This window comes from Anticarsia gemmatalis, chromosome 8 (genome assembly GCF_050436995.1).
Source record: "Anticarsia gemmatalis isolate Benzon Research Colony breed Stoneville strain chromosome 8, ilAntGemm2 primary, whole genome shotgun sequence".
Classification (NCBI taxonomy): domain Eukaryota; kingdom Metazoa; phylum Arthropoda; class Insecta; order Lepidoptera; family Erebidae; genus Anticarsia; species Anticarsia gemmatalis.
The window spans coordinates 10,594,355-10,607,769 of record NC_134752.1 but is presented as its reverse complement, the minus strand read 5'-3'; the positions used below and the strand labels follow the sequence as shown (position 1 = coordinate 10,607,769).

At 35.7% G+C, this 13,415-nt stretch overlaps 1 protein-coding gene across 1 annotated transcript; it reads right to left on the bottom strand.

Moving 5' to 3' along the window:
* Window positions 1–3,631: 3,631 nt before the first annotated feature.
* eIF3b (eukaryotic translation initiation factor 3 subunit b) lies at window positions 3,632–8,980 on the bottom strand. Its single transcript, XM_076117714.1, has 9 exons — window positions 8,801–8,980; window positions 8,277–8,592; window positions 7,753–7,939; window positions 6,630–6,856; window positions 5,567–5,743; window positions 4,717–5,415; window positions 4,480–4,633; window positions 4,182–4,290; window positions 3,632–3,829 (listed from the first exon to the last, which is right to left on the bottom strand). The coding sequence occupies exons 1-9, from the start codon at window positions 8,925–8,927 to the stop codon at window positions 3,735–3,737; spliced, it is 2,091 nt and encodes a 696-aa protein (XP_075973829.1). The 5' UTR covers window positions 8,928–8,980; the 3' UTR covers window positions 3,632–3,734.
* Between the last annotated feature and the right edge of the window lie 4,435 nt (window positions 8,981–13,415).

Below are 13,415 nucleotides of genomic sequence, written 5' to 3'. Positions count from 1 at the left end.
ATTACGTAATGCAAACTTAATTATTGGTATTCTACGCTCAATGTCACGGTCAGTCGGGTGCAAACGATAGGGAGGATCCTCAGATATACGGGATTAGATAAGCGTCGCCAGTTAATTACGACTCGATATGAACAGTGTTGGAGAAAATTACATTGTTTCGACTATCATTACACGTGTGGAGGTTTGAGTCCCGATGTGGAACAACTTAAGTAATTGAATCTATACTAATATTATAAAGCTGAAGAGTTTGTTCGTTTGATTGTTTGTTTGTTTGTTTGTTTGAACGCGCTAATCTCAGGAACTACTGGTCCGATTTGAAAAATTCTTTCAGTGTTAGATAGCCTATTTATCGAGGAAGGTTATAGGGTATAACATCACGCTACGGTCATTAGGAGCGGAGTAGCAACGAAAAATGTTATAAAAACGGGGAACATTTTTACCAATTCTCTTAGGTGACGCAAGCGAAGTTGCGCGGGTCAGCTAGTTATTGATATGAAGGAAAACCAAAACTGAACCAAACCAAATCCTTTCGCAAATAGATATTCTCTCAAATAAGCTGTTTAAAGCACAAATGTGCGTTTCAGTTTAATGAAAGCTGTGACGCATGGCGCGGACTAACGATTTTGCATTAAATGCTAATCAGCCTGATATTCATTAGTATGTGATTTACGAACGTCACTATTGATTCTCGCCATTGTACGTGAAATACGCTCAATTTTATGTGCAAGTATCATTGGTTGGCACATGATTTAGCCAATAGTAACTGGGATTTTAATCAGTGGGTACGAGTAATTGGAAAATACGGCTACAATTAGAACCATGGATACTGGCATTTTTCGAAATATAACGCCAAAAGAAGCTTCTTTCTCAGTATGTTATAGATGAAACCTATCACCTAGCCAAATGCAGATAGGTGCCGTGTATCAATCTAAGAACCGTTTAACTATCTGTAGAGATCTTCATCAGCGTTAAACCAGTGACAAGTTTAAGTTTGAGTTTCCGTAAAATAGAACAAATCTGTTTTTGAGGCAGCAAAAGAATAAAAGAACTTAGGTAAGTGTTCAATTCAAATTTTACTAAACTTGAAGCGGAACCCGCTAATTGAGAAAGGTAATTCATTACCTCACTCGGGACCACTTTAAGCCAGTAGTTGTCTCCCCGCTGCATTTAAATTTAAATTGAATATATTTCATACAGTTTCACATTAACAAAGTCCGCACCTCCGAGAACAGTTGATGCATTTAATTAAGTTAATATGAATTCACAGGCAATGTGAAGCAATTTTCAGCGGCGCCGAATTATTCGCTCCGATGACAACAAATTGAATTATCAGAAAATGATGTATGCGTAACGTAGGTGTCATAATAATGTTCCCGTCGCGTCAAAGGGCTTCCTCGGTAATGTGGAAAATTGAAACGAATTTTTATGTTTCTAGAAATATATTTTTGCATAGGACCTCTGATTATTCCTAGTACTAAAAATTTTTGATTCTACACTTATAACGACATAGGTTCTTCCTAGAAATACTCATAAGATTGCTTTTTTTGTAACGCATGAATTTAAGATTAGAACCTGACTTGTTTTCTGTTTAAACTAAGTAAGTAGGTACTTACTTAGTTTAGGTAGGTACCTACCTACTTAGACACTGAAAACTTAAAACGTGATAGTCCACTGACTGTGAAAAACCTACCTATCGGTTGATAAAAGTGATATTTGGAGATACGAAGAAACAAATGAAAATCAATGCAGCGAGATGTAAGATAAAAATCGGGTTTGATAACAATGAGATCAAGATAACAAACTCTTGATCAAACTATAGATAGATACATAACTAAATATAATAATATATGCTAGTATTCTGCGGCCGTGATGGTTGTCTGTATTTAACTGTGACGCCATCTATTGGTTAGAACTAACTTTGGTTTACGTAAATACGGGAGAGCAAGTAAGCCTATGTAATAGCATAGTCGTACGTACGTCGCAACAGAACCGTAGCCCGTAGTGCGACCGTAATAGTATTGTCTTAAAACGCGAAGTTTAATGTGTACTTACCTACCTAAGTACTTTTGTTTTGTCTATAATACGGATTGTCTTATAATTGTAACTAGGTACCTACTTATTACTTTTCGCTTAAAAGCTTGAGGTTGGTACCTAAACGACTCTAATAGATAGGCAGTTATAGTCAAATTGGTATTTACTTACCTCTTTACGCTTCATTCCTTTAATTCAATAAAATCGCGCAGATCGCGGACAGTCTTCTCGCAGAGCGCCTGATGAGGTGGTGTCATCTATTTATATTGTATTTCACATAGGTATTGTATTTCCCACTAAGAAAATAACGTAATTGAATGTAATTGAAACATGTACGACTGCAGGACGGCACTGATTCAGTATTAGTAGGAAACATTTCATTGATAGTAAGCACTGCGACGCCTAGCCAAGGAAGGTAGTAACTACACATCAGTTGCTGTAATTACAAAAACATTCACTTTGCCACTCCACTTTTTGATACAATTACAATCCTGATATAAATCTTTCGTAGGTCCATTCATCAACATTTTCTATAGACGTTGTTTATCAAGTCAGTAAACAAATTGCAATGAGCAACCATTATCACGGACTAAAACCTCTATTCAAGCACACAATTTGAACTGTCCCTGATAGTTGCATGTCGATGAAATAATAGATTTATCAGTCGTATAGAACGTACAGATGTATTTTTTGATAATCTTAAACATAATCTAATAATCTAATCAAGTTCTTCACCAACAATATTTCCGAAAACACTTGGACTAAATGCCTTGTAACGATTATTTTTCACTTTGTTTTAATAATATGATACCTCTATGCTCTAGATAGATCACGATTATTGAGACTTATTATTACAAAAATAGGGTATCTAAAACTCCAGACGTCAAAATCTGTTCGATTCGAAACTGTCGTGACATTTATATTTAAACTTGATTATAAAGATATTTTATTTGTGTTGTTTTTGTTTAATTCTAGCGCTCTACTAGAATTTTCAGATTACACAGAGACAGAAGATTTTCAGCCCAATTATCATGAATCATTCTCGTCGTATGTGGAAGAATATAAGATTTTAAATTGACTTGTTTCGTTTAATTCTGCGTCCATTTGAATTGAGAACAAACTGATAAAGAAAATAAATATCGTGGTACTTCAGTATAAATGCATAGAACTATAAATCCATTTCATAAGTTACCTGTGCGCCAAACATTCACTGACGTATTTACGATCATAACATCCTTCAAATATATTATTTACTATTCGCGTATTCACCATCTTCAAAAGCACATAAAACTTACACGTCAAAACTCGCCTCAAATTCGAAAACAAACTTGAGTTAGCGGTGTTCATAAATAATTCAAATTTCCCTTTTCAGATGTTTATCAATTGTTTATTTCATACCATCATCTTATAAATAAATGTAACAAAACAAATACAAATTAAAAGTCCATTTTCCATTTGTAACATATCAATTTAATATGATTTCTATAAACATTACCTATTGTATAATTTATAAACCGAAATCTTACACTGAACATAATGCAGTTGTCGCTTATAAAATGCTTTTGTGACTTAAGCGGGATGAAGGTATAAAAAAACTGTATACTGAGTGGTCTGTTTATTAAAAATGTGTATCCGTTTCCCCGGAGTTCAGCAAAGAGGTCGGTGTTCGTACGCCGACCTCCAACGTGTGAGCGGAATGACGACTACTCGATGACCGTTTGTTCTTCTTTCACGAAAAATTCTACAACTTCTTCTACTGAGTTCACCGTGTCGGTGTCGAGACCGTCAGTGTCTACGTCTGTGGAGAGAACACAATACATTAGTGTTTGTAGACAAAAACAATTTAAATAAATATAGTCGATATAATTATGCATAGTTGTAGTATGTCTATACCTAATTGTAGTTAGGTGATTGCAAACAGTTGTAGAACTACATATAAACAAAAATATTGTGAGCGATAACCGTGATATGACTTGCTATATCCTTGAAGCGACATTGCACACATTTGTGTAATCTCATACAACTACTGATGACGTCATTTGTATAGTTTCAAGTTCAACGACATCTATTTCAATGACTTAGCTGAATGTGTAGATGGAATTTTCCACACTATGTTTACTACATATAAAGACAAAAAAAGGTGTACTTACAATCTCTGAGCTCGAGCCTGCGCGGCTTCTGCTCGTTCCACTCCTGTTGTTTCATCTCACGGTACTCGACGTACTTCTTCATTTGCTCAGTACGCTTCGCCACCAATTCCTGTACAACAAAAACATACATTTAGCAAACAAACAGTCTTGAATGAACAAAATACATCTCAAACTTAAGTTTGTACGTCTAAAAAAATCCCGAACAGTTATAATATCTATGGAGCTCTGAAAACAACACTATTAATATTCCTAATTTATTGTGTTTAATAAAACTCAACAATAGTCACATCGTATTTACCTTGCTAGCTTTGCTACTGCGCATACGATCCTTAGACTCGAACTGTGAGTAGTATTTTTTGAGGTTCTTTTTGATATCCTTCTGCTGCTTCTCGGAGAGCAACGTCGGAGGCCGTGGCCGCCAGTTGAACTGAGCGAAGCCTTCCTTCATCACTCTAAACAAAAACATTTACCAAATAAAAAATACAGTAAAATTAAAACCCATTTTGAAATACAGATAAATTAAATCGAAACCTACCTTCTTAAGATCTTGCCCTGGAAGGACCAAATGTAGTACCCAGTATCGATCTTGCTCTTGAGCGAAGACACGCCAGTCACAACAAAGCGACCGGTCGGGTCCCATTCAATGCCTGACATCTGGTAGTGGTCCGTGACATTCATGATCGTGAAATCATTCGTGTCCAAGAACTCCAAGGCGCCACCAGTGAGACCAAGGTTAGCCAACACGATGAACTGACCAGAAGGAGACCAGAACAAGTGGTTGAACGCCTGCCTCTCGAACTTCTTCAAGAGTGTCGGCGCCTGACCAGTGTTCACTTGGTAGAAACTAATGCACATGTTGGCCGCGTCACCGTGAATAATGGAGAACTTCGACCCTACAGGCTCCCACGCGAACGCTTGAATAGGCTCCTTAATTTCTACCGAATCGACCGGTATCTCCTTTTCCCTCATGTGGAAAATTTCAAAGTTGTAGTACATTCCAGAGTACTTGATTTCATTTTTGTCTTTTTTGACTTTCGAGTATCTGTCTACTTTGACGCACAGGTAGTCACCACTCTTCTGCCAATGGATCTTACAGTCGGCGACGGAGAACAAGTTTTTGGAGCGTATTTCAGTACGGTTGGGCAGTTCAAGCAAGGTTACTCTCGCAGGTACATCTTTGTCTTCTGCTACCCAATATGCTACAATGTTATCCGTGGGCGACCAACTGAAGTCTCTGTAAAATGAATAGCGTAAGTTAGCATACATTATTGCGCAAAATAATATGAAAATGGATGGCAAATGCAAATGATTGCTTTACAAAAAAAAAACAGCCATAAATATTCAATGAATTGTCATTTGCGTATAGAAGTATACTGTTACTGTACCTGATGCCAGGTATTTTAATAGACTTCTTGTCTAAGAGACCGAAGCTAGGCGTTTCATAGACAGACAGCATGTCAGCACCCAGCCTCGCGAAGTACTTGTCGTCCTTGCTCCAGCGGAACACCGGCCACGTCACATACTCATCCGGCGGAGGAAAACTACGCTTCTCTTGACCCGTTCTGTAGCAAACAAAAAGGAACATTATTCATCATAGCCTACAATCCAGTGACAAATAAAAAAATGCTACAATGTAGACCACTATGAACAAGGGATTCTTTACTATACTACCCCCTGCATGACCCTCGACATGAGAATTAGTGGTGTAGAACCAAACAACTCAATATTATGAGACAACTACAGAACCAAGATTATGTAAATAAAAAAAACCTATTTCAAGAGCCTTAGAAACAAACAAGTCTCAGTACTTAGAAGCTATTTGTATTTATGCAAATCTCTACTTGGTAAAAGTTGTTCGTATTCCGACAAGCGCATTTCATTCCATGCCGTTAGAATACCTAATACAACAAACCAGTTTTGTAGACTGTTTAAAAAAAAGCCACATGACTGGCTTCTCATGTATTGAAATTGTTCTTCATTACTTTTGAAAGTTCATTACTAAATTCAAAACATGCAAAGTAGATCAGATCGCAGCAAAACAACTATAAATTTTAAAATAGATTTTTATTACTTGCCAACATTTATTAAAATTCTTCATTGAATTCAATTTGTATAAGTAAAGTGTAAATGAAGAAAATTACAGCAACCAGGAAAAGAAAAATGTCATTAAAGACAACTGATTAAACATTGCAAGTGTACTAAATGTCTGGAAATTACTTACAAAAAGAATACTTAGTTTGTTCAGAGCACACTAGAAATATAAAATCAATAAAAGCAATCTACCACTTGGTGATTCCTTTTTCATAATTTCCAATTATTAACTTTATTTGAGGACTTCTTTGTCAATAATTACAATTTAATTATGCCTCAAAATCGAAATAGTTTTTCAAATAAAATGGTCTGTGTAAATACTGGCTATGTACAATTGAATTCATGTTAATTATTTACCTGATATCCCAAATAATGAGTTTCTTATCTTCCCCTCTGTCTCCCGTGGGTGAGAATGTAACAATATAGTTCTCACACGGTGAGAAGGAGATGAACCGAGCTTCAGGGTGGAAGAACTTCTGGAACTGAGAGAACTTAGGGCCAGCCCACAGAGCCACACCTCGCCAGTGGAACGTGGCCAAGTACGTGCCGAGAGGAGACCATGCCGCATATGTTTCAGTCCAGTTCTGTTGACAAAGTTATTATTCATAGATTTTTCTTACATATTCAGCTAAGCAAGAGATAGAAATTAGACATTCAACCAATATGCAATACAATATTTAATATAACACACGAAATTTAAGTGCTATAGTTTACATCCTAATCTTTTCTACTATAGTTAAGTTTACAGTGTTGTTAGATTTACTAATAAATGCAGTGTAAGCATGAATTTGTTGATTCATGTCTTATTCCTTCAGTTCAATACAGGAAATAGATGTTATAATAAAGCAAATAAGACAAAACAATAAATATTTACTACTAACCTGAATTTACAAGACATAATAATAGTTTTATTAGCAACTGAGTCAGTGTGTAAGCAATGTTTTGCATAGCTAAGAGATACTATGACATACTTAATCATTAATTTTACAGACAGTATTATTATTATCTACTGTAGTTTATCACATTTGTATTAATAAAGCATTAACAGCTAATCTTAAGCTATTTAATTGGCCTTTGATAATTATTTCTACTGATCTAGCCACAATAATAAGTGTAATGACCCATCATATCTTCTATTACCAAGAATATGATTCTCATGATGAATGGTAATGACTTAGATTTGCTGAAATTCCCTAACACTCATTTAATATTTTCTACTACATACTTAAGAGGCCCATTTTTAGAAACAATCATCACATGTTTGTCAACAAACATATTACAAACATAGTGATAAATTTTTGATGAAAAAGTAAAATACTACTTTACTGACACTCTGCCACATGCCTTATTCATACAAATCTGGAGATTTTCTTACAGGCGTGTTTCTTAACGCCCCCCAGACTCCAAAGGAGCCACAAATGTATATACAGGAAAATCTGCCTCACAAAATGAAGTACACTAGTTTACATATGTTACTTACAGGTCTTTCCTGCAGCAGTGCAGGTTCTGGCAAGGTGTTCTGCCATACTTGCAGTGAAACACCAGTGCCAATGCCCACCAGGAACTGGTCATACGCATCAGGGTCCATCAGGTACCATTGTAGGTCTGATTGCACCTTGAACGGCTGAGGTGCTGGTGGCTCCCATTCTTGAGGGATATCTGAATACCTGGAATTTAGGAATTACATTCATAAGTAAACAAATACAGATAAAGACCACTAGAGCTTTGAGGTGTGGTCTTGATAGTGATATAGGTACATACTAGAAGTAGTGAAAAATAACACATGCACTAAAGGGAACAATATGTTGAGTGACGAAATGAAGGTATTTAAGCATAAGTGCAATAATAAGGTATAGAGTACAGGTAAAGAATTATTGTTAGTATGTTGCATTTACATTTGTAAATGCAACATATTAACAACATATTAGCTTATAGAATAATAACATGTATTGCAATAATTGTATTTGTAACTGATAAAAGTACAGGGAAAACCCAGAAACTTACTTCTTGAAATCAGTGAATAAATTCACTAAGAATGTGTGCTGCTTATCTAATTTACAGTTGTTTGTAGCCTTCACGGCTTCGGCGGCGTTTTGCGGGTTACTGTACTCCAAGAAAATGTAGCCTGTTGTCACTCCATTCTCTTGGGTTGGGTAATACTCGTTGACGATCTTCCCAAACTTGCTGAAAATCTTATTTATGACACTTTGCAGCTTCTCCAGACGCTCAGGCCCGACCTGCGGGCACCCGTCGACCACGATCACATTCTCGTAACTATCAGATTCCTTAGGTTTCTGCTCTAAAAGGTCGGCCAACAACTCTGCAACGTCAAAGTTAGGTTAGGTTTTTATGACTTACGTTTTGCACTAGAAACTCACTGGTAAAGTTCAATATTACGTTCAACTTAACTTTCTAACACACACTAGAACTAACGAATGTGGTAAAAATAGTAACAACATGAATGAAAAGTTGTAAAATGCGTGGGTGACGCATATGGCCGGTCAAACTTGTCACGGAAAAATGCCCACCTTCGTCGGGAATATCGTCAACGAAACCCTCTGGATCGTCAAAATCGGGCTCCTCGTCATAATTCGGCTCCTCATTGTCACTTTGAGGAGTTTGGTTCACTTTTTCGTCGCCTTTTTTCTTAGCCATTTTGACGATTTAACGTGTGTAACCGGAAGACACGCCATTAGTGACTGATCATAGAGCTCGCATTTTTTACCTTTCACTCAAAATGGAGAAACTAAAACTACGTTTAGATATCATTATTTGTAATAAAAATAAAATAAATCCAAAAGTATTTTAGTTTTACTTACTATTTCTTATCGGTACAAAAATATGTTTTTATATTGTCTTGTGGATAGATAATAAAAACATACCTGATGTAATTGACGGTATTTTAAATAAATATTGAAGCGAAAATGTTTATTTAAAAAAATACATTGTAGGATGTTTTATTTATTTATATTTTTTTTACATTTGAGCAGCGACTTCACTTCTTATTTCATTTTAAACACATATTCATTTTTCCCCTTTTTGTAACCTGTGATCACCATAGACAAAGTCTTGAATTGGCGGGAAAACATGACAGCTGCTTTCAATTCAAAACTTTTAGTTTGTTATCAGTTGTACCTACCAGTACTGTCAGTTGTAGTCTGTTGTACCATTTATACCAATCAAGTACCTATTTGGGTAGTGTACGATTACTTGATATGGCAGTTTTATTGATCATTTACCTAGGTACATTTTGCAAAAAAATGCTTATTTAATTATGGGTTCTCTATGCAATTAGAGTTTAAAATGAAAAGGTTAACTAGATTAATAATTAATGAACCAATCAATAGTTTAAATGGTACCTTTTGTAGAAATTGGCAATATTTAATTGTAGGGGTATCTTAGCTCTGCAAGTTTTGTGATAATGTTACATATACCACTGTAAGGTTCATGATGATAATAGTAATGTTATAGGAAATTAATCTTGTAATTGAAACGTAATCTATGTGACTTTTATCTTCGATTTAACATGCGTGCCACGACTACCTACCTACCTACCAAAATACCTAACTTTACCTATTACACTACCACTCAAAAGACATTAGGTAGGTACCTACCTATATACGAAAATAATATAATAATAACATTGCAATACATCGTAATCACGGATAATTTTATTCATAATTCATTTCTGACAATAAATTTCATCCCATTGATCTTAGGTCTGACCAAATTGACAATATTCATACGTTTTTGTTTTTCAATTTTCGAGTCCAATCAATGTTTTTAAATTGGCTACAAACGCGTGCACATGCATCTCGATGCAGCCAGTCTGCCAGTATAGATGAGGTGGCATTTGTGGCCGACTGACGGGTCACCGCACATGAAAATTGAGGTCGCGTCGCGTCGCGTAGTCACACATGCACGTAACACCTTGTACCTATGCAGTTATAGGTAGATGTATATTGCTATACTCACGCGAAGGTATGCGATAGCCGTTTATATTTGATTGACTTGATTACTAGTCTATTAAGCTTTAATAGGGACCTTTCTTAATAGTTAAATACGTGTATCTGATTGACATGTCAGCTATTTTGGAGCTAGGCAAAGTTGATCAATTATCTTTATATATTACGGACTGATTTAGTTTCTTACTGCTTATTTTCTGTCTATTCACTTTAATTTGCTGTCTATAAGCCTAAGTATGAACCTGTTCAACTGTGAGTATTTATATAGGGCGAGATCACATCTAAGAAAATAGAAATATTCATTCTGTTCATAGAAAAGGTGTTGCTCTACAATCGCCACGTGCCAGTGAAGCAGTCATTAATATTGTTTTTGAAGAGACAAAATATTGCCGTTACTCTGTCCGAATGTAAGAATGCGTAACAATAGGTAATAACATAACATTAAGACATTCGGCGAAGCTCCGTTAACTACTTAGTACAGGTTGACAAGTGTAGGACGATAGAGCGATTCGTCTTTCTTTTATAAAAATAGACATTTGTATTAATTCTTTAGCACGCAACTGCCGCATAACATGGCATTGTCTTTCAAACATTGTGTCAATCTAATCTATATCTATACTTATAATAAATCTGTAGAGAGGTCAATTCTGTACATTGAATATATTTAAAAAAAAACCAATGGGGGATGTTTAGTAACGGATACTGATATCGAATCTGCAATTTATAATTTTCTTTTCTGTCTGTCTGTCTGTCTGTCTGTCCTCCGTCTGTATGTGTCGCTATCACGTAAAAACTACCGAATAGAATGCACTGAAATTTGGTATATGCATAGAATAAGTAGTGGAGCAATTTCTAGGATACTTTTTATAGCATAAAATTTCAAAGATTTTTAGAAAATTGAAAAAAATACGTAAAAATCGTTTGAACCTGCGTTTCCCTATAGAGACCATAGATGGCTTTACAATCCATTTCACAACATTCGCATAAAGTTAACGCGGCGTCCGCCGTATCGATACCTGTTGTTCGCACCAACCAATAGATGGCGTTATAAACCGCAACAAAGCATGTCTTTTCTAATTAATTTATTTTAATGGCTTTATTGTAAAAAAAATACCTTTGAAACATGCTATACATTTATAAGATTTTCAAACATAAATGTTGTATGATATATTAATTACACAAAAATGTTGGTTTACGTGGGTCCGGTGCGGTCGGGATATCCTAGATATGGCAAATCGAGTAATTTCGTTTGTTGTCGTTGTTCGTCGCAACTAACAGATGGCGTTGTTGTTCGAAACACATAACCAAATTAATTGGTTGCATTTTGGAAATTTATTTCCAAAATGCAACCAATTAATATATATAGACTATGTGGTAAGTATATAGACTATGTGGTAAGTTTTAAAAAATAAACAACGGATGATATATAAAAAATATTATTACGCGTGTGAAGAGCTCCGGCGCAGATAGGTCTGTCTGTAGCTATAATAATATTCTGAATCCAGACGGGTAAGCAATGGTCAGTATAATAAGGTATTATATTTTACACTGTAAACTGGTACGGATACAGACGAGAGCGGAAAAGAAGGTAACCACAGGAAATCAGGCCTACCTGAGCCTGTGTCACATTGTGTGCCCTTCGGGTCCCTTTCGTAAATAACCATTAGATGACAAAAGAGTTGTTAGCATTTTTATGTGTAGGTGTATCGAGCGCTTCGCAATTCGCTTGCTCAAACGAATAAGCAACAGTACGAAATTCACGCGAGCGGAGCCGCACGGGTCAGCTAGTCGTTAATATATTATTATCTAACTTAGAAAATGCGTAAACTCTAAAAGAAAAATAAATGTCGACTGTACAATATGGAGTTACACGCTCAAGCTCTGCAGCGTTCACATTCCATAAATAGCAAGCAAAGCACTTTTAATCTCCTTATCAAAGTATTTCATAACTCTTATCTAAAGCTCGAGTGCATACAAACTCGGCACTTTCTTCCTTCAATGAGGTCGCGGCTCCCCACAGGTTACTTAGGAAGTCTTTCGTCACAACCGGAGCCACTGACCGCCGATCGCACTTACAGGTTGGTGTGTACCTTTATTGTAATGTTTATTCTTTTCTATTTTAACAGCTGTCGTTTGTGGTAATTAGGAATAATCACGAGTTTACTGCTCGAGACACCGATTACGCGTAAGCTGTTTTTCTTGTTTTCTTTTACAAATACGAAATGAGTTCCGGTTCAAGTCTGCTTAAAGTTATCAACAAATATTGTTACTGGCAAAATAGACATAGGTATTTGTACTCCATCTGATACTGAAATATTAATCTTAACAGTTACCCTTTTCGTTTCTTCTGAAATACATTTGAAATGCAGTACTGGGCTTTTAATTATTAACCTACATAATGAACTACAGTCTATTTTGAGTTTTGTATCAAATATCACCTGCAGTGAACAGATTGCGAGGCGGACATTACGATATTTTACGACTGGTACACACGTTATTATTTACCTCCACAACAAACACGTGCCAGACAGGAATAAACCGTAGATTAATGATCACGTTTAAAACGATCCGTAGAATCGTTTTAGAATATTAATGAGTTTCTACATCACTATTCTGTACTACCTACTCAGTAAGTATACGATAAAAATTGCAATATACGTACATTAAGCTTAGTTAGGTAGGTACCTATAGGAAATTAGAACCTAGGGGCTTACCTACACGAATTAATTACTCGTACTCATATTATTATGATATAATTATTAGGTAATAGGTCGTTAGTTTACATAAAAGTTTTCTAGATACGAATTAGATCTACCCTTGTACATTTGTGTAAATGTACAAGGGTAAGTCTTGTAAGCCGCACACCCTTTTTTAATGTTAATTTATTTTTTGATCCTTTGGCTTCTGTGGGAAAACAGTAGATCTGAGTTTTTATTGCAATCTTCCATCATCTACGTCTATAACAGCAAAAGCTAATTGTTTCCCACGAATACCACGGGCAACAAATGAAAAACTAGATCTGAAATAAATTACAACAAATCTTAATACGCACAATGATGCGTAACAGAGAAATGTTCTCAAGTTATGATTGTCTCGTAACAATCGAATAACTCGACAAACGGGCGGAAAATAGGGCGTACGGTTTACGTCGTTTTCTTACGGTGATTTTGCAGAAATA